Source organism: Conger conger, chromosome 9 (assembly GCF_963514075.1).
Source record: "Conger conger chromosome 9, fConCon1.1, whole genome shotgun sequence".
Classification (NCBI taxonomy): domain Eukaryota; kingdom Metazoa; phylum Chordata; class Actinopteri; order Anguilliformes; family Congridae; genus Conger; species Conger conger.
In genome coordinates, this window is record NC_083768.1 from 48,973,303 (window position 1) to 48,994,815 (window position 21,513).

Consider the following 21,513-nt stretch of genomic DNA (forward strand, 5'->3'; position numbering starts at 1 on the left):
TTGTGTCAATATTAACGTACCCACTTCCTACTCGCCTGGTCTTACGGTCACTGTAATCAGTAGGACGTGAGATTGAGTTTCCCCACCGTTTTTTATTTCTTTGCTCAATTCTTTAACCGTTTTGATTGGTTGTTCTATTGGTTGAATGCCAGGGAGTTATCTATTCCCTTTATTGTTTCTTTCTCCTCTGGAGTGTATCCCTTAACTCTCTCATTGCCCATGTGTTTAAGTACCCTGCTCTCTTAAACCATGTTTATGGAGTGTTACGTGGTTGTTCCCTATCCTGCTCCCCAATGAAAACAATTTTATTACTTCATGGCTTGGGAGGAAGAGTAGCACACACCATCGTGACCAACAGAAACAGTCGCATAGTTTGTCTTGGTAAATATAGCAGTGAATTGTTACACGTGTCCTACTGCTGCTCACACATCAGAGCTCCTCTAACTGTGTGTGACAGGATTTGCATAGAGGAAGGGGCTTTGCATACCTGTCCTGCCTCACTGCTCCACACACTTTAAGACCCCCAGTACTGATCAGTGACTGTCCAGTCCTTTCACAGACACTGACACAGGCAGCATTATGATGATGTCAGTCTTTCTACTGCTGGTGACACTGGGATCCGTTGTACAGGGTGAGACAGATGGATCACTTTTAACTTATATGTTATGATTTAGTTATAGTTGGTTATAATTCCTTTGTTTAATTATCACAACACTGTTTTCACAACAGTTGCCATTGTTGTCTGGTCAAATGAACCAGAATATTATAAATTGTCTGACAATATTTATTTGTATTTGCATTCATGTTTTGTTTTTCAGAATCAATGGCAGATAAAGTCTTGACTCAGAGTCCAGCTGCTCAGGCTGTTCAGCAGGGAGACACTGTCTCTATCAGCTGTACAGCCAGTGAGAGTGTAAGCAGCTACCTCGCCTGGTACCTACAGAAACCTGGTCAGGCTCCTAAACTTCTGATTTATGATTCTACAACTCGCCAGTCTGGGATTCCTGGTCGATTCAGTGGGAGTGGATCTGGAACTCAGTTTACACTGAAAATCACTGGAGTCCAGGCTGAAGATGCAGGAGATTATTACTGTCAGCAGGGGTACATCCCGCTCACACAGTGATACAGAGCCGTACAAAAACCTCCCTCAGTCAGACTGCACAGAGACTGCACTGCTGCAGCTGGGACCTACTGCAGGTGGTGAGGGGGAGTCACTGATCTGAGACACTACTGCTCGAAAAGAATGAGCTTCTGTCGGTTATGATACAATTTTTCATCATCTATAATGAATGCCACTCAAATTTAATTACATTGTATACAAACCATTAATTAGAAATGTTATTGAAAATAATTTCAAATGTCTTTGCTTCACAATCACTCCCTGGGCAAAGTACATTTTTGTTTTTGTTTGGAAGCAGTGCTCTGACATGAAATGTCCCATTCATAAATGTATTTATTGTACATGAGTTCATCACGAGACGTCACATAACCCAGCAGCAGTGAACAGCAAGCAGTCCAGAACAGTGGAGTCACTCAGTCCAGAGCTCTCCCAGCACACATTACACAGGCTGCTGTTACACACCCTGACCTGCCAGAGCATCACTGCTGCTTCTGATCTGATCCTCCAACACCAGAATAAAAGAGCACAAACTACAGTCTGATATACAACCCTGACCATGGCAGTGGCAGCAGTGCCCAGCTGTGTGAAACAGTAAACATGTCATTCTCAGTATGGTCACCATAGGAGGGGGGGCTTCATTCAGCTCAGTTGTCTCTTTCTCACCCAGGAAAAGTGACTCCTCTGGTTGGTTGTTTGGCAGCAGTCTGCCTGTGCCGAGTGCACAATGTGAGCCGGCAGGTTCAGTGTCTGAGCTGTTCAGCTGGTTCAGTGTAAAACGGACATTAGTAACTGCTGGCTGCATGTGGGGAAGAGCATGCTTTCTGTGTGCTCTAGCATTGAAGGAGGAACTACAGATTAGCACATAACCTGGGATAAAACATGGAATATGTTTTGTATGGTGACCTCTGTTTCCCAATTTCTTAAACAGAAGCCACTTCTCAGCCAGTCTTTTCAACATGACACGATGAACTTCAGAAAAATAAAACATTTGCAGTGAAATCAGGAAACATTCATAATAGTGCAACATTTGACTTTAACATGAATTGTCTCATGAATACTCTGTATAATTATTGACTTATAACTGATGTTATTCACTTTTAGAACCAGCCACTGCAAAACCTAAAAAGTTATTTATTGAACGCATATTTTATATGATACAATCATACCACATATTCAGTCAGTCATCAACTACAATAATACAATTGTGCAAAAAAACATCAGAAGCAGTCACATTAAAACTGGGAAGTTTGTTGAGGTAAAAATAGTGCCACTGCTGTTCAGACATTAGAGCTCCTCTAACTGTGTGTGACAGGATTTGTATAGAGGAAGGGGCTTTGCATACCTGTCCTGCCTCACTGCTCCACACACTTTAAGACCCCCAGTACTGATCAGTGACTGTCCAGTCCTTTCACAGACACTGACACAGGCAGCATTATGATGATGTCAGTCTTTCTACTGCTGGTGACACTGGGACTCATTGCTCAAGGTGAGACAGAGGGGTTTTTGGTTATAATGTACACTTTCTGTGCTTAATCTTTGCAACACAGTTCAATATTGCAGTGAAATTTACCAGACCATTACACAGTGTTTGACAATATTAATGTGCATTAACACCCATTTCCATGTTCTGTTTTTCAGAATCAATGGCAGATATAATCCTGACTCAGAGTCCAGCTGCTCAGGCTGTTCAGCAGGGAGACACTGTCTCTATCAGCTGTACAGCCAGTCAGAGTGTGGGCAGCTGGCTCGCCTGGTACCTGCAGAAACCTGGCCAGGCTCCTAAACTTCTCATTTATTATTCTACAACTCGCCAGTCTGGGATTCCTGATCGATTCAGTGGGAGTGGATCTGGGACTCAGTTTACACTGAAAATCACTGGAGTCCAGGCTGAAGATGCAGGAGATTATTACTGTCAGCAGTGTAACAGCTATCCGTTCACACAGTGATACAGAGCCGTACAAAAACCTCCCTCAGTCAGACTGCACAGAGACTGCACTGCTGCAGCTGGGACCTACTGCAGGTGCTGAGGGGGGAGCCACTGATCTGGGACATATTGCCATCTGGCCTGTAGGGGGCGAGAATGAGCTACAGCACTGAATACACACCTCTCTGTGCTGAAGAGGAGCTGTTCTGTGTCACACACAGAACCCCTAGCAGAGCTGCTGCTGAACCACACACACTTCTGTAGCACAACATCACAGGAGTCACATCGTATATCAGTTCACAAGGAGCAATGATCACTTGGGTGCTCTGAGTTCACCCAAAATCAGAGGATGTGTGTTTTCTCCCAGAGGTGCAATGAGTGGGATGTCAAATGAATTGCTTTGAGAATGGGATTCTCAGTTCAATACATACATCATCAGTTATGTCATTAAAGGTGTTTCTATTCAGGTGAGCTTCAGGCAATATCATAGCTGTGCTCGACTGAATCATAGTTCTGTATTGATTTTACCATTTTCTGTGATATAATGTCATTATTTGGCTCAGTCATCATTATGATTATGAAAAATACTTGAATAGTTGTTTGTGGAGCAGCTGTCTGACAAAACAGTCAATTCATGGCTTTCAACCATATTTTCCACGTGTGAAGTATGAAATTATCATCTGAGTTCCCAACTTCAATCATTTTTCTGTGCTCAACACAACATGAATGTAACTTTATGGCAAAGTCTCATGTCAGTAAATGAGGGATTTATCCACATCAAGCAGTTGCACATGCACATGTTCTATTTCAGACATGGACTCTGTTCTGGATTAGTATTACCTGAAAAAATGTAAGTATGGTGAATACATGTTGAATTTTGAATGTGGAATTCTCAAGGACAGGATATGAAAAAAGTACACACGTTTCTGATTCACACAGGTTTAAAATCATGAGCATCAGCAAGGCCGCAACTCTGGGGTACATCAGGGTGTTCAGCTGGAGATGAGTCTGATCTGCATGTCTGACTACAGGACACATAAGGAATCTTACACACATCATACAGACAGTGATTACTGCATCACTATCTTTAGAAACCCACAGTACAAACATTATATGAGATCCTCTTGATATCAGAAATTACATTTAATCTGCACGTCTTCAAATCATTAAAATGACTTGCATTTGGACTTGATTAAACTTTAAGGATTTCTTGCAAAATTGGCTCTTGCAGTTTCGAGGCAACATACAAAAGAGAATTTGTAAATTCTCATTCAATTTATCTGTATGAAATCCATTATTGCAGGCATTCAATTTCACTTTGCTATCTGTGTCTGAGCCTGTTTTTCTTGCCGTGGAATAATCAACCTAGGGCGGCATGGATGATGCAGTCGGTAGCACCGCCGCCTCATTGCAAGAAGGTCCTGTGTTTGTATCCCGGTCAGCCAGGGCCTCTCTGTGTGGAGTTTGCATGTTCTTCTCATGTTTGTGTGGGTTTCCTCCGGGTACTCCGGTTTCCTCCCACACTCCAAAGACATGCAGGTTAGACTGATTGGAGAGTCAAATTGCCCGTAGGTATGAGTGTGTGAGTGAATGGTGTGTGTGCCCTGTGATGGACTGGCGACCTGTCCAGGGTGTATTCCTGCCTTTCTCCCAATGTATGCTGGGATAGGCTCCAGCCCCTCTGCGACCCTGTTCAGGATAAGTGGGTTAAGATAATGGGTGGATGGATGGATGGAATAATCAACCATGAACCAATGGCCACCTCAACTGAGATAATACCACTGATATGAAAGTGGAAGTTTCCATCTGGTGTTGAATCCTGATGCTGCTGCTGACTGTGACCAGCTGCTCCACAGACCAGTGTGTAAGTGGCCATAGTGCTGATCAGAAAGGGAGGGATTTTGTTGGCTCAATTGTTCCTGTCTCATCAAGAGCCTCTCTGGTTATTCGGTCATCTGCTGGCTGCTGCTTCCTTTCTGTGTGAACTGCACAAGATGGACAGGCCTCCAGCACAGTGGCTGTGCTGCTCAGTTTGTGCACTGCAGTAAAGTAGTGGTGGGTAACAGCACACACCTCAGGGGATAGTATATGATTCCTGCTCTATCCATCATTGAGATAGTTATTTCTAATAAGGATTGAATTGGAAATAAATATTTTCAATAATGCTAGTATCTGCTATAATTTGCATGCCATCTGTAAAGCAATGCCTGTAATGTAGCCCAAAAATAAAACTCGGTCCAATAGCCTACCTGGGAGGATATTCCATACATGATGTAGGCCTTCAGATATGATTTGTCATCGCAAACTGAGATAGATGGGAATAAGTCTGTTTTAAAAAGTCAGGAAGACAATTATGATTATGATGAAATAATAACATCACAATATTTAAAAAGATAGGTGATTTGTGCACATGTCTCAACCCTCTATAGACCCACTGCTGTTCACACATCAGAGCTCCTCTCAACAGAAACAGTCGCATTGTTTGTCTTGGTAAATATAGCAGTGAATAGTACACGTGTCCTACTGCTGCTCACACGTCAGAGCTCCTCTAACTGTGTGTGACAGGATTTGTATAGAGGAAGGGGCTTTGCATACCTGTCCTGCCTCACTGCTCCACACACTTTAAGACCCCCAGTACTGATCAGTGACTGTCCAGTCCTTTCACAGACACTGACACAGGCAGCATTATGATGATGTCAGTCTTTCTACTGCTGGTGACACTGGGGCTCCTTGTACAGGGTGAGACAGATGGATCACTTTTAACTTTACATTTTGCTTATAGTTATATGTTATGATTTAGTTATAGTTGGTTATAATTCCTTTGTTTAATTTTCACGACACTGTTTTCATAATAGTTGCCATTGTTGTCTGCTTAAATTTACCAGAATAAAATAAAAAATAATTCACATTCATTTTCATGTTTTGTTTTTCAGAATCCATGGCAGATGTAGTTATGACTCAGAGTCCAGCTGCTCAGGCTGTTCAGCAGGGAGACACTGTTTCTATCAGCTGTACAGCCAGTCAGAGTATAAGCAACAACGTTGCCTGGTACCTGCAGAAACCTGGTCAGGCTCCTAAACTTCTGATTTATTATTCCACAAGCCGCCAGTCTGGGATTTCTGATCGATTCAGTGGGAGTGGATCTGGGACTCAGTTTACACTAAAAATCACTGGAGTCCAGGCTGAAGATGCAGGAGATTATTATTGTCAGAAGCACTACACTTCTCCGTTCACACAGTGATACAGAGCCGTACAAAAACCTCCCTCAGTCAGACTGCACAGAGACTGCACTGCTGCAGCTGGGACCTACTGCAGGTGCTGAAGGGGGAGGCACAGATCTGGGACATATTGCCAGCAGGCCTGTAGGGGGCGACAATGAGCTACACACCTCAGTCCTGAATACACACCTCTCTGTACTGAAGAGGATCTGCACTGTGTCATATATAGAACCCCTACCCCTTTTTGTTTTTCACACCATTCTTTGCAACACTCTAAAACCTCTATCCAGAATGTTTCTTTAATTGGTTAGAAAAACTCTATGCAGATAAGAAATGAATGCTAAAACATTTGTAAGGGGAAAGCACATCCCCTTCTCAGCTCACTACAGAAATGACCCCTCCACCTCCTCATGTTCAAACAGCTGTCTCAGTGCTGGGTATTTTGGGCTGAGAAACTGTGAGCTGTGGGGGTGAAACTCACATTTGCATGTGCAGGGCGGGGCAGGCTGGTTCTGCTGTCCCTCAGTGGGACTGACTCAATCTCAGAATAGAGCAGCACTGTGGCCAGGTGTCTGGGCCGTCCCCAGGGGGTTAGTGTGAGCTGAGCACACATCCTGCTGTACAGAACTGCTCTGAGCCCACTGCACACATCACTGCTCCTCTCAGCAGGCCTCCAGAGCTGGGGCTGCCCCTCCTTAACTGACTCCAGATCAGTTATGTCACACACTCTCTTATCTAGCCTCTGAGTCCACTATAAACCGGGCCATATCAGCTGCTCCTGAGAAGCTGGGTCAGAACACAAAGACTGTGCGTAGTGAAACCATATTCCTTGCATTATTATATTTTTATAGATGTTATCCTATTAGAATGATATTTGGATATATAAATTATTGTGGTTGATTCTATAAGTAAATTAAATCAAAAAGAAACACTCAGGTAACATTAATTATTGTGTGCAATAACATTTTCCTCCATAGAGTTTATTTAAACTACACTGCGCCGATCCACAGAGATATCACTATCCATTCACATTTACACTAATGGGTCAAAAATATCTATTCTTTGTCAGCTTATGTGTTTCGAATTTTGTGTGCATTGTTAAAATATTTTCAGCAAGAGTGAGAATTCATCAGAGAAAGGGCTGACTAAGTGGAATCAGTGCCGACTTTACACCAGAACAATCGGATTACCAGGACCACAAAAGTATATTTATTATAATAACCGCCACTGAAACAGCATCTATTCAAATAATCTTTATTATGTCAATGATGTTGATTTAACAGCTATTGCCAAACTCACACAAACGCAAATAAGAATGCATGTTTGCATATTGCTGAAGAACACAAGCAGAGCACATGTCAGATATTAGCACTGAAAGCTCAGGCTGGAGGAAGGATTCACACACAGGCTCAGCTCAGTGTGACAGCAGTAAGGAGCAGAACAGGGTAAAAACAGTGTGATCACAGTGTGTGAGCTGGGCCTCCACCCGGCCTACTAAGAACAGTGGGCTCTGCTCAGTGTCTGAGGGGGGGCAGACAGGGAGCCCTTTGTGGCCTCACAGGTCAGTGACCCTGCCTTCATCCAGTCTTCCTCACTGAGAGTCAGGGAGCTGCTCCAGCTGTACAGACCGTCCTTCCCCAGGACCCCCACGCTCCCGGCCACGCCCGAGCTCCTGCTGGCACCGTCCACTTTCCAGCGCAGAGTCCAGTCTGAGGGGAAGCCCTTGTTGGCCAGACACACCAGTGTGGCCTTTCCCTTCTCTAGCTTCACACTGGAGGGGGGCAGGACTGTGAGGGTGGGAACTGTGTCACCTGGGAGACACAGCAGAGAAGTGAGGTCAGAGAGTGGACACAGCCCCATGTGTCAATCATCCAATAATTAGATACAGAGAATATGAGCTGTCACACATTGGCAGCGGCTGAAGTGAGTTTTTCCATATTTGTGTCACACTGTGTACTATGAAACGCACTGAAATGTTCAATCCACTTGTGTTCAATTATTATTATTATTATTATTATTATTATTATTATTATTATTATTATCATCCGAAAATATGACTGATGAGCAGATGAAACTTTTTTACAGCTTGACCTGTCACCTGTTGCTGTATAGTCACATTATTCTCAAAATACACGAAAAGCACTTAAATAGATAAATACATAATTGTGTTGCACACTGAAAACCGAGTGAATTAATCACATTTCATGAGGTTTCTTTCGTTTTCCTTCTCATTCACGGACTAAATACGCACTCTAACAACAAAATGAAACATTTTAATGAAACTTTAAAAGTGTTTCATATTGCTTAGTCGCAGAAATTGTAAGTCGCTTTAGATTTTAAAAAAAAACGTCAGCTAAATAACTACTGAGCGTCGAAATGACCAACTCGCATGGAATGCGCAGAGCAAATTCAGTCAGGGAACTCTACCGCAGCTGACCAACAGTCAGCTTCAGCAATCACATTCACGTCCATGATCCTCTAATCACATGAACACAACTAATTTCATCACCACTCGAGCTCACCGTCCACCACCCAGCTACCACCTGTTGTTTGGATCTGCTTCACGGTACTTGGGGGGTACAATGCTAAATATATATTTGTAAACAGTTCTTGTATGAATATATTACAGCTGGTAAAATCTTCATTTTGCGGAAAATGTTTAAAAGCCTTGTTATGTAGCCACGTACTGCCGATTTCCAGTTTGGTCCCGCCACTGAAAGTCCACCACAGTGATTGAGTCTGATGAATTTGCTGTACAAAAACCTGCCCGTCTTGCTGATCGTTGATCCCACTGACTGTGTCGTGTTAGCACGTCCCCTGCTGGAGAATGTTGGAACTACAATTAAGAAGGTGTTCTGAAAGCTGATCATCTTAAGTGGGTAGGGAGTTCCCGTCATTAAGTTTGAATCAGTAATATTAAATACATATCATATCAGTACACATAGACCAATGCTCATAGCATCAGAAGAAATGATAAATGATGAGACTGTGGCAGGTGTAGCAGTGAGACATGAGCTGATGAGCGCTTCACCTCCTCTTTGGACGGTGTCACAGATTCCTGCTATTTCCACATCCCAGAGGCACTGAGGAACATGGACAGCCATGTTATTAGAATTATTCCTTTTACATTTGTGTTATTATTAGTCTTTTTCAGAACTCATTTAGAAGACTGCTTTAGAAAATCAATCCTGAATCAATGACCACCTCAACTCAGATAATAATAATGTAGCCCAAATAAAATCCAGTCCAATAGCCTACAGGGGAGGATAGTCCATACAGGATCTGGACTTCCGATATGATTTGTCATCCCAAACTAAGATGAATGGGAAGAAGACTGTTTTAAAATGTCAGGAAAACACTTTAAAATAGGCTATGATTAAATAATAAAAATATAACAACATGTAAAAATAGAAGTGAATAGTGCACATGTCCCAGCCCTCTATAGACCCACTGCTGTTCACACATCAGAGCTCCTCTAACTGTGTGTGACAGGATTTGTATAGAGGAAGGGGCTTTGCATACCTGTCCTGCCTCACTGCTCCACACACTTTAAGACCCCCAGTACTGATCAGTGACTGTCCAGTCCTTTCACAGACACTGACACAAACAGCATTATGATGATGTCAGTCTTTCTATTGCTGGTGACACTGGGGCTCCTTGTACAGGGTGAGACAGATGGATCAATTTTAATTTTAATTTTGGTTATAGTTGGTTATACTTCCTTTGTTTAATTTTCACAAAACTGTTTTCAGTTTCACAACAGTTGCCATTGTTGTCTGGTTAAATTAACCAGAATATCGTGCATTGTTTGACAATGTTTATTTGCATTGTCATTCATTTTCATGTTTTGTTTTTCAGAATCAATGGCAGATAAAATCCTGACTCAGAGTCCAGCTGCTCAGGCTGTTCAGCAGGGAGACACTGTCTCTATCAGCTGTACAGCCAGTCAGAGTGTGGGCAGCTCGCTCGCCTGGTACCTGCAGAAACCTGGTCAGGCTCCTAAACTTCTGATCTATGCTTCCACAAGTCGGCAGTCTGGGATTCCTGATCGATTCAGTGGGAGAGGATCTGGGACTCAGTTCACACTGAAAATCACTGGAGTCCTGGCTGAAGATGCAGGAGATTATTACTGTCAGCAGCACAACAGCTTTCCACTCACACAGTGATACAGAGCCGTACAAAAACCTCCCTCAGTCAGACTGCACAGAGACTGCACTGCTGCACTGGGACCTACTGCAGGTGCTGAGGGGGAGGCACTGAACTGAGACACTGAGGGGCTCAAAAAACACTGAGCTTGATATGGTACAATTTTTCATCTTCGATAATTAAAAACGTGGCACAACATTTTAATTACATTGTATATAAACCTTTAACTAGAAATGTTATTTAAAATAATTTCAAATGACTTCACAATCACTACCCGGGCAAAATACATTTTTATATTTGTTTGGAAGCAGTTTTCTGACATGAAATAAATTAATTTATTGTACATGAGTTTCTCAGAGGAAGTCACATAACCCAGCAGCAGTGAACAGCAAGCAGCCCAGAACAGTGGAGTCACTCAGTCCAGAGCTCTCCCAGCACACATTACACAGGCTGCTGTTTCACACCCTGACCTGCCAGAGCATCACTGCTGCTTCTGATCTGATCCTCCAACACCAGAATAAAAGAGCACAAACTACAGTCTGATATACAACCCTGACCATGGCAGTGGCAGCAGTGCCCAGCTGTGTGAAACAGTCAACATGTCATTATCAGTATGGTCACCATAGGAGGGGGGGCTTCATTCAGCTCAGTTGTCTCTTTCTCACCCAGGAAAAGTGACTCCTCTGGTTGGTTATTTGGCAGCAGTCTGCCTGTGCCGAGTGCACAATGTGAGCCGGTAGATTCAGTGTCTGAGCTGTCCAGCTGGTTCAGTGTAAAATGGACATTAGTAACTGCTGGCTGCATGTGAGTCTTACACACATCATACAGAGAGTGATTACTTCATCACTCTCTTCATAAACCCACAATATCTACAGTTACTGCTGTATTGTAATAAAAGTGTAATGATTTAGTTCAAGAATTAAGGATGAACATGGATTGTGTTTGGATAAAAGCACTATATAGCATATCTTTCAAAGATGGCTTGTGATTGGCTGGTCAGATTGAGAGTTCTTGGACTTTCCGGGCAGTCATGAGAGGAAACCTTTGTGTATGTCCATGATCTGTTTTTTTTTTGTTTTTTTGCATATCTTGGCAGCAGTCGTTTTAAAGTCAATATGAGCCATGTTCTTTTATCTAACATAACATACGTGCATGTGGAGTTGTTCAAGATAATAATATTAGTGCTGACTTTGGCTTGCACTTACAGTATGTCTGACTTCTACTGTATTCATGTGCTTATATTCAGACATCAAAGTTATTGACTTTTTTCATTGACATACTGTATTTATATTTCAGATAAGGCATGTTTCTGGATATAGCTGTCAATCAACCTAACGTTTTTGTCACCGTACCATATATGGACTGTTTCAGGGAAGTGACTCCTGTGTAATTCTACTCTGGGGTTCATTCACTGTTCAGTCTTCCCTCTCTAATACACCTCTCTAACACACAACCAATGAAGGCCTTCTCTGGAGATACTGATGTATTTTCACTGAAACAATAAACACAACCCAACATCCTCCAAAGCCCTTTCAAGGAAAAAAAAATGCACATGGATATTTGTGTAGAGGAACATATTGGATTACATTTCATATTTGAAATCATAATTAAAACACTGAGGTGACTGAAGCAGAACTCTATCACAGCCAAGTCTATATTTAAATAATATGTATCATATTTTAAAATCATATAATACTTTTTGTACAATACAAAGTGCGGATGGAAACATTACTTATATTATATTATATATTATAACTTCATGCAAACATTTTTGTGTTTCGTTACTGTATAAATCATGAACTTGTCTTTATTGAAAAAATGTACTTTCCTCTTGAATTCAATGTTGAACTCTATATGTGTGTATTGTGTTTATAATCATATGCTTTTGATGCTATAAAGTTGGTTTGATGCAGCACCAAACAGCAATTATGTGCTCATTAAATAAGGACATGAATTATGAAATTATGAAATCACTGAGCTCTAAAATCTCTTTCTAGGACACATTATTTTATTCGTTAGAAAAACCCTTTCCAGGTAAAAATGAATGCTAAAACATTTGTAAGGGGAAAGCACATCCCCTTCTCACCTCACTGCAGAAATGATCCCTCCACCTCCTCATGTTCAAACAGCTGTCTCAGTGCTGGGTATTTTGGGCTGAGAAACTGTGAGCTGTGGGGGTGAAACTCACATTTGCATGTGCAGGGCGGGGCAGGCTGGTTCTGCTGTCCCTCAGTGGGACTGACTCAATCTCAGAATAGAGCAGCACTGTGGCCAGGTGTCTGGGCCGTCCCCAGGGGGTTAGTGTGAGCTGATCACACATCCTGCTGTACAGAACTGCTCTGAGCCCACTGCACACATCACTGCTCCTCTCAGCAGGCCCCCAGAGCTGGGGCTGCCCCTCCTTAACAGGTCAGTTATGTCACACACTCTCTTATCTAGTCTCTGAGTCCACTATAAACCAGGCCATATCAGCTGCTCCTGAGGAGCTGGGTCAGAACACAAAGACTGTACAGAGCTGGAGTTGTGTTCTGGTCCGTTTGAGGGTTTCTCTGTAGAGCTCCTGACTCCACTCCCATGATCAGTGCTGCTGGTGTAGGAGCTGGTGAAGCTGCAGAGCTGCTGCTCACACACACTGAGAGCCACACACACTCTCACACAAGCAGCTCCTGCACTGTTAGGAGCCACACACACTCTTACACAAGCAGCTCCTGCACTGTTAGGAGCCACACACACTCTCACACAAGCAGCTCCTGCACTGTTAGGAGCCACACACACTCTTACACAAGCAGCTCCTGCACTGTTAGGAGCCACACACCCTCTTACACAAGCAGCTCCTGCACTGTTAGGAGCCACACACACTCTTACACAAGCAGCTCCTGCACTGTTAGGAGCCACACACCCTCTTACACAAGCAGCTCCTGCACTGTTAGGAGCCACACACACTCTTACACAAGCAGCTCCTGCACTGTTAGGAGCCACAGAGTACTGCACCAACATCAACTCATGGTTAGGAGAGGATGTTGCTCTCTCAGCACGGTCACATGTTCACATATAAAGACTTTATCACCTGCTTTTATCTAAGAATAATTATAATGTTCTGCATAAATAATACACAATGAATGGCTGTAAGTGTGGAGTGAAACCCTATTCTTTACATAACTATATTTTTATAGATGTTCTCTAATAATTATATTTGGATATAGAAATAATTGTGAAGGAAATTAACTAAGAAAATAAATGAACACTAGATAGCATTCATTCATGTGTGCAATACACATTCTCCTCCATGCAGTTTATATCAACTATGCTTCACCAATCCAGTGATGACTATCCATTCCCATTCATACCATTGGTTCATAAATGTCTCTTCTTTGTCAGTTTGTGTCATCTTTTGTTCCATTGAAAAACTCTTTATTCTTGGGTGTATTGTTAAAATATTTTCAGCAAGAGTGTGAATTCATCAGAGAAAGGGCTGACGTAAAGGAATCAGTGCTGATTTTGCCCAAGAACAACAGGATTACCAGAATCAGAAAAGTCTATTTTTTTATAATAACAGTCACTGAAACAGCATCTCTTCAAATAATCTTTATTATGTCAATGATGTTGATTTAACAGCTATTGCCAAAATCACACAAACACAAATAAGAATGCATGTTGCTGAAGAACACAAGCAGAGCACATGTCAGATATTAGCACTGAAAGCTCAGGCTGGAGGAAGGATTCACACACAGGCTCAGCTCAGTGTGACAGCAGTAAGGAGCAGAACAGGGTAAAAACAGTGTGATCACAGTGTGTGAGCTGGGCCTCCACCCGGCCTACTAAGAACAGTGGGCTCTGCTCAGTGTCTGAGGGGGGGCAGACAGGGAGCCCTTTGTGGCCTCACAGGTCAGTGACCCTGCCTTCATCCAGTCTTCCTCACTGAGAGTCAGGGAGCTGCTCCAGCTGTACAGACCGTCCTTCCCCAGGACCCCCACGCTCCCGGCCACGCCCGAGCTCCTGCTGGCACCGTCCACTTTCCAGCGCAGAGTCCAGTCTGAGGGGAAGCCCTTGTTGGCCAGACACACCAGTGTGGCCTTTCCCTTCTCTAGCTTCACACTGGAGGGGGGCAGGACTGTGAGGGTGGGAACTGTGTCACCTGGGAGACACAGCAGAGAAGTGAGGTCAGAGAGTGGACACAGCCCCATGTGTCAATCATCCTGTCCTCACAATAATCAGAAACAGAGAATATGAACTGTTACACATTGGCAGCGGCTGAAGTGAGTTTTTCCATATTTGTGTCACACTGTGTACTATGAAACGCACTGACATTGTTAAAAGTTCAATTCACTTATGTTCAATTATTATTATTATTATTATTATTATTATTATTATTATTATTATTACTGATTAACAGATTAAACTCTTTTAAAGCTTGACCTGTCACCTGTTGCTGTATAGTCACATAATTCTCAAAATACACGAAAAGCACTCCTGTTTACAAAATAGATAAATACATAATTGTGTTGTACACTGAAAACCGAGTGAATTCATCACATTTCATGAGGTTTCCTTCGTTTTCCTTCTCATTCACGAACTAAACACGCACTCTAATAACAAAATGAAAAATTGTAATAAAACTTTAAAAGTGTTGAAGAAAAATGCTTCATATTGCTTGAGATAAAAAAAAACGTCTTAAGTACTGAGCATCGAAATGAGCAACGCGCATGGAATGCGCAAATTAATTCAGGGAACTCTACCCCAGCTGACCAACAGTCAGCTTCAGCAATCACATTCACGTCCATGAGCCTCTAATCACATTAAAACAACTCATTTAATCACCACTTCAGCTCACCATCCACCACCCAGCTACCACCTGTTGTTTGGATCTGCTTCACGGTACTTGGGGTTTCCGATTCTACCCTGTTTAGTAGGGAGATGTATTGTGCTCCCTGTACCCTATATAGGATAGTGCACGGTAGGGCATGTGTAACAGATCCATTCAACTCCAAACCAAAGATAATTTACTTTCATATTCATTAATCAATTAAATTAAATCTTCAATACATTTATTTTCATCTTTGGAATTCACTGTTATAGGCTATGCTGTCGGCTAAAGAATCCTAAGTTACGAGCCTGGGATTTAATGTAGATTTAATGCAATGTAATACATATGTTGTTCATATAATAATATGCTTTTACCCTAAATATCCTAAATAACACGATGTAAGAAGGACTGATTCAATCAGAAATACAACCATGAAGTATATCAAGAATAACCTGGCCAAACTAATAGTACAGCTATGTCGATTAAATATATATTGGGACATATTGTGTTTCATTAAATATTGAGACTTCAATTTCTTAATTAAAGATACAACGACATTTTATTTCACATTACTAAAAACGAGAAGATGTTCCGCACACCGTGCCATAAATGACATCGCTACACAGACGCGGAGGCTAATTGTTCTACAGAGCCGCTGTGATCCTTTCGACGCCAAGTGAGCCAATGGAATTAAATCACTTCATCCCGAGCAATCATGAAACACAATAAAGACAGACTATCGGAAGTAAAAGTGGGCTATATTGAAAAGGATCTATATTGAAATGTGTTGCCAGTCTTACTAATATTTTTTTAATGCATCAACATAATTATTCGCATTTTTATTTTCGATCTAACGTCGGAAAAATACAGCAAATTAAAAAAGAAAGCAAAAGGATCGATATGGATGTATCAAAAAGAAAAATTACTTACGTCCAATTGACAGTTTCGTTCCGCCACCGAAAGTGAACCACAGTGATACAGACTCATTCACCAGCCGTACAAAAACCTCCTACTCGAGAGACAGCCTTCATTCACCTTTTCCCATTCGTTTTGATTTCATGCAGTTTTTCAAATGAGCCATTTTAAACAGATGTCACATGTCCTTTGTATATAGCGTATCCTACGCAAATGCGATATATCACCTCGGTTGAGATTTTCACGTGAATATACTTATTTTGCTGTCTAGCTGAAGACTCAAGAATAAGATGCATGTGAAATTTACAATGCTATCTTTTTTTTGCAAACACTTCTAGTTACATGAATATATTACAGCTGGTTAAAACTTAATTTTGCGGAAAATATTTAAAAGCCTGGTTGTGCAGCCACTTACTGCCGATTTCCAATTTGGTCCCACCACCGAAAGTACGCCTCAGTGATTGAGTCTGATGAATTTGCTGTACAAAAACCTGCCCGTTTGGCTGATCGTTGATACCAGAGACTGTAGTGTTAGCAAGTCCCCTGCTGGAGAATGTTGGAACGACAATTAAGAAGGTGTTCTGAAAGCTGATCAGCTAAAGTGGGTAGGGTGTTCCCGTCATTAAGTTTGAATCATTAATATTAAATATATTTCAGCAGACATTCAGTGACCAATGCTCATAGCATCAGAAGAAATGATTAATGATGAGACTGTGGCAGGTGTAGCACTGAGACATGAGCAGATGAGCGCTTCACCTCCTCTTTGGACACTGTCACAGATTCCTGCTATTTCCACATCCCAGAGGCTCTCAGGACAGCCAAGATTATAATTATTCCTTTAACAATTGTGTGTTTCTTAGTCTTTTTCAGACCTCATTTAGAAGACTGCTTTAAAAAATCAATCACAAACCAATGGCCACCTCAACTGAGATAATACCACTGATACGAAAGTGGAAGTTTCCATCTGGTGTTGAATCCGGATGGTGCTGCTGCTGACTGTGAATTGTGCAGTGCCTTCACCTAAAGCGCTTTGCAATTCATGCTTCTCATTAAACTATTCATGAACACACTGACACTCATACACCAACAGCAATTTGCTGTCATGCAAGGCATCAACCAGCTCCTCAGGGGCATTTGGGGGTTAGATGTCTTGCTCAGGGATACTACAACACGCCCAGGGTGGGATCGAACCAGTAACCCTCGAACTGCCAGACGACTGCTCTTACCGCCTGAGCCAATGTCGCAAGATATGATTTGTCATCCCAAACTGAGATAGATGGGAAAAATACTGTTAAAAAGTCACACTTATGGCTACGATGAGATTATAATAATATCACAATATGTAAAAATAGCAGTAGACCCACTGCTGTTCACACATCTGAGCTCCTCCAACTGTGTGTGACAGGATTTGTATAGAGGAAGGGGCTTTGCATACCTGTCCTGCCTCACTGCTCCACACACTTTAAGACCCCCAGTACTGATCAGTGACTGTCCAGTCCTTACACAGACACTGACACAGGCAGCATTATGATGATGTCAGTCTTTCTACTGCTGGTGACACTGGGGCTTCTTGTAGAGGGTGAGACAGACTTGTTCACTTGGTATTTTGCTAATGGTTGGTTATAATCTGTTTGTTTAATTTTCCCTGCCTGTTTTCACAACAGTTGCCATTGTTGTCTGGTAAAATGAACCAGAATATTGTACATCACTTGACAATATTTATTTGCATTGGTATTCATTGTCATGTCTTTTTTCCAGAATCCATGGCAGATATAATCCTGACTCAGAGTCCAGCTGCTCAGGCTGTTCAGCAGGGAGACACTGTCTCTATCAGCTGTACAGCCAGTCAGAGTATAAGCAGCTACCTCCACTGGTACCTGCAGAAACCTGGTCAGTCTCCTAAACTTTTGATTTATGATTCCACAAATCGCCAGTCTGGGATTCCTGATCGATTCAGTGGGAGTGGATTTGGGACTCAGTTAACACTGAAAATCACTGGAGTCCAGGCTGAAGATGCAGGAGATTATTACTGTCAGCAGCGCCAAAGCTATCCATTCACACAGTGATACAGAGTCGTACAAAAACCTCCCTCAGTCAGATTGCACAGAGACTGCACTGCTGCAGCTGGGACCTACTGCAGGTGCTGAGGGGGGAGCCACTGATCTGGGACATATTGCCAGATGGCCTGTAGAGGGCGAGAATGAGCTACAGCCCTGAATACACACCTCTCTGTGCTGAAGAGGAGCTGTTCTGTGTCATATACAGAACCCCTAGCAGAGCTGCTGTTCTACTGCTGTTGCACACACACTTCTGTAGCCCAACATCACAGGAGTCACATCGTATATCAGTTCACAAGGAGCAATGATCACCCAAAATCAGAGGATGTGTGCTTTCTCCTAGAGGTGAAATAGTGGGATTTCAAATGGATTGCTTTTAGAAGGATATTTTCAGTTCAATACATACAAACAGCATTTATGTAATTCAAGGTGTTTCTGTTCAGATGAGATCCAGGTCATATCTCAGCTCTGCTCTACTGAATCATCGTACTTTATTGTTTATTCTTTTTTCTGCAATATAATTTTCCTGCTCATGATTTTTATAAAGATTTCTCAGGGATATTCTCCCAATTTAATGCATAAAATGATTTTCTTACTTCTCAACTCGCATCAAATTTAAAACTTTGGTGCTCGCATACCAGGCAGTTAAACGATCAGCCCCTGTATATATTCAATCCCATATCAAGACTTATACACCAAGAAGACCCCTCCGTTCTGCCACTTCGTGCCGTCTGCCGCCTCCTCCTCGCCACAACTGCACCTCACGCTCACGACTGCTGTCTGTCCTGGTCCCACAGTGGTGGAATGACCTCCCAGTGGATGTCAGAACGGCAGAGTCTCTGACCTCCTTCAAGCACAGACTGAAAACCAATCTCTTCAGGCTACACCTTTCCCTCCCCAACTCACCACCATGATTAGCCTTAGACTGTAATGGCACTTATGTATAGATTGTACAGATATTGTTACTTGTATAGGTATTGTTATTTTTTGTATTCTAGCTGCAATTGTGGTATGCTAGTTTGAAAGTTGATTGTACTCTTAAAGGGTTCTGATTTTCTGCATGTTTACACTAGGACTCGGAACTATACTGTCCTCTCAGGTCCTCTTTGCTCTTGTTCTTGTGTTTAATTTGCACTTTGTTGTACGTCGCTCTGGATAAGAGCGTCTGCTAAATGCCCTGTAATGTAATGTAATCATTTTTGTTTACACAAAACAGCATGAATGTAACTGCATGACAAAGTCACATGTCAGTAAATTAGGGATTTATCCACATCAAGCAGTTGCACATGCATGTGTTTTATTTCAGACCTGGACTCTGTTCTGGATTAGTATTACCAGAAGAAATATAAGTTTGCTGATTAAATGTTGAATTTTGAATGAGGAATTCATAATGATAGGAGATGTAAAAGTCCCAGATGTGTGTGATTCATACAGGATTAAAATCATGAACATCAGCATAGCTGCCACGCTGGGGTACATCACCGTGTTCAGCTGGAGATGAGTCTGATCTGCATGTGTGACAACAAGAGACATAAGGAGTCTTACACACATCATACAAACAGTGATGTAAAACCCCAGAGCTAACCCAATGACGGAATTTAGCGGGGGCCGAAGGGGGTTTTGCGTGCTTGTCCTTCTGGCGTTGCTGGGAGAACATTAGTTGGGTTAATTATTATCCTCCGTACAAGAACAGAGCACAATTATGTTTAAGAATATACTGGGTCCGTTGCCATGGGTCGGATATGGATTGACCTGCCCCATATCCCGCTTATAGCTGGCCAGAAACGGATCAGTACAATTCTTAATATTCTCCGTTCTCAAACGGGGCCGTATTGTACGCTTAGTGGTTACTATAGTTTTACTCGTTTATCTGACTCCATTTAAAATATAATTTAGAAATTTGGGTTTGCAACTTACGCGGACCTCGGGAGTGATTACATTCGACTTGTACCTGCGCCACCATTACTCAATAGATGCTCCCGGGATTAGCATTACTGCTGAAATCTCAGTTCGGTGGAGAACTCAGAGGCTGAGGGTCCAGTCAACACAATACATGCAAACCTGCCATGATAGTTGCGAGCCCAGGTCGGCGTAGCATTAACTGGGCTCCTTAGAGATAATTTGGCAAGAACCAGCGCTGTAATGCCCATGGGTTCCCTTCGCACCAGATTACAAGAGCTGTGCGTCCCCCGACCCTTAAGGGACAGAAATTGCTGGCCGCACAGCTTAGAACTACCACAGGTGTACCGCCCCGCCGATCGGTCGGTCTTCGGCCACCATTTCCCCCTGAGTATTCAGTTGTAACTTAGGCTGAAAAGGTACAAGATGAATTAGAGTCATGGAGATCACGCAAGTTCCAAACAAAATAGTTTATTCGCAGACAGGTAGGTTATTAGCTTTAGAATATCACAATCAAGTATAAAATACACAAATTAAGAATAGAAATAGAGTAAATAATCATACCTAGCCTGCTTGGACTACACACAAACACAGAGTATAGAATATGCCGTATGGAAAGTCGAATACGATCTTCCTGATACTTACATACACGTACAATATGCTGTGTGGGAAGTCGAATACGATCTTCCACTGCGACACATACATACATACATACATACACAAGACATGTTGTGTGGGAAGTCGAATACGATCTTCCCAGATTGGTCTGTCTCCCTTGCTTTTATGCCAAATCATACGTTTGGAACCAGGCGGCAGTGCCATAAATCAACCCGGAGGGGTGGTCAAATCTGGAATTTAGACCCCCACCGTTGGGGGTTGTTGAGTAGGGAAAATGAGATGATTACCAGGAGAGGAAGTGTAGGTTTTCCCTTGGGATACTGAAACTATAGTTTATTAAATTCCATTTGGTATGAAATGTATCTCATCCGATTCCTTGATTTTATCAGATCACATCCATACCAAACAGATTACCCTTATGTTTTATTATGTTGCAGTTATCATGAAACTTCCCTCCTGATTATCCATTTTACATGCAATTCCTGTTACCATTACATAAGACTTAATGCAATAATACAAGGATCACATGGGCAATGTTTTCAAGGTGTTACCGGGTCTATTTACTATCTTAATAGCAGTTTTGAATATTTAATCTAAGAGAGCAGTCACCGGTGTAATGACAGCAGTGCCCAAATGAGGGCAATGTGGCATTGTCCGGAGTCTTCCCCCTTGGAAGTGACCAGGTATGGGGTCACAGGGAGGTCACCAATGTTCGGGAGGATTCTTTTCCCATGACCCAATTGGCCTTGGACCACTCATACATCTTAACTCCCCAACAGGTAGTCTAAACAACATTGAAACCCCAGCTCTCA

At 42.3% G+C, this 21,513-nt stretch overlaps 3 gene segments (V, D, J or C); 1 reads left to right on the plus strand and 2 right to left on the minus strand.

The window, feature by feature from the left end:
• Nucleotides 1-7,500: 7,500 nt before the first annotated feature.
• LOC133137697 (Ig kappa-b4 chain C region-like) lies at nucleotides 7,501-9,366 on the minus strand. The segment is given in 3 exon segments: nucleotides 7,501-8,073; nucleotides 8,950-9,057; nucleotides 9,294-9,366. Coding segments are annotated over 3 exon segments (498 nt in total).
• Nucleotides 9,367-9,876: 510 nt separating this feature from the next.
• On the plus strand, nucleotides 9,877-18,401 carry LOC133137698 (immunoglobulin kappa variable 3-11-like). The segment is given in 3 exon segments: nucleotides 9,877-9,928; nucleotides 17,886-18,202; nucleotides 18,393-18,401. Coding segments are annotated over 3 exon segments (378 nt in total).
• On the minus strand, nucleotides 13,979-17,004 carry LOC133136592 (Ig kappa-b4 chain C region-like). The segment is given in 3 exon segments: nucleotides 13,979-14,543; nucleotides 16,543-16,670; nucleotides 17,000-17,004. Coding segments are annotated over 3 exon segments (450 nt in total).
• Nucleotides 18,402-21,513: the final 3,112 nt, after the last annotated feature.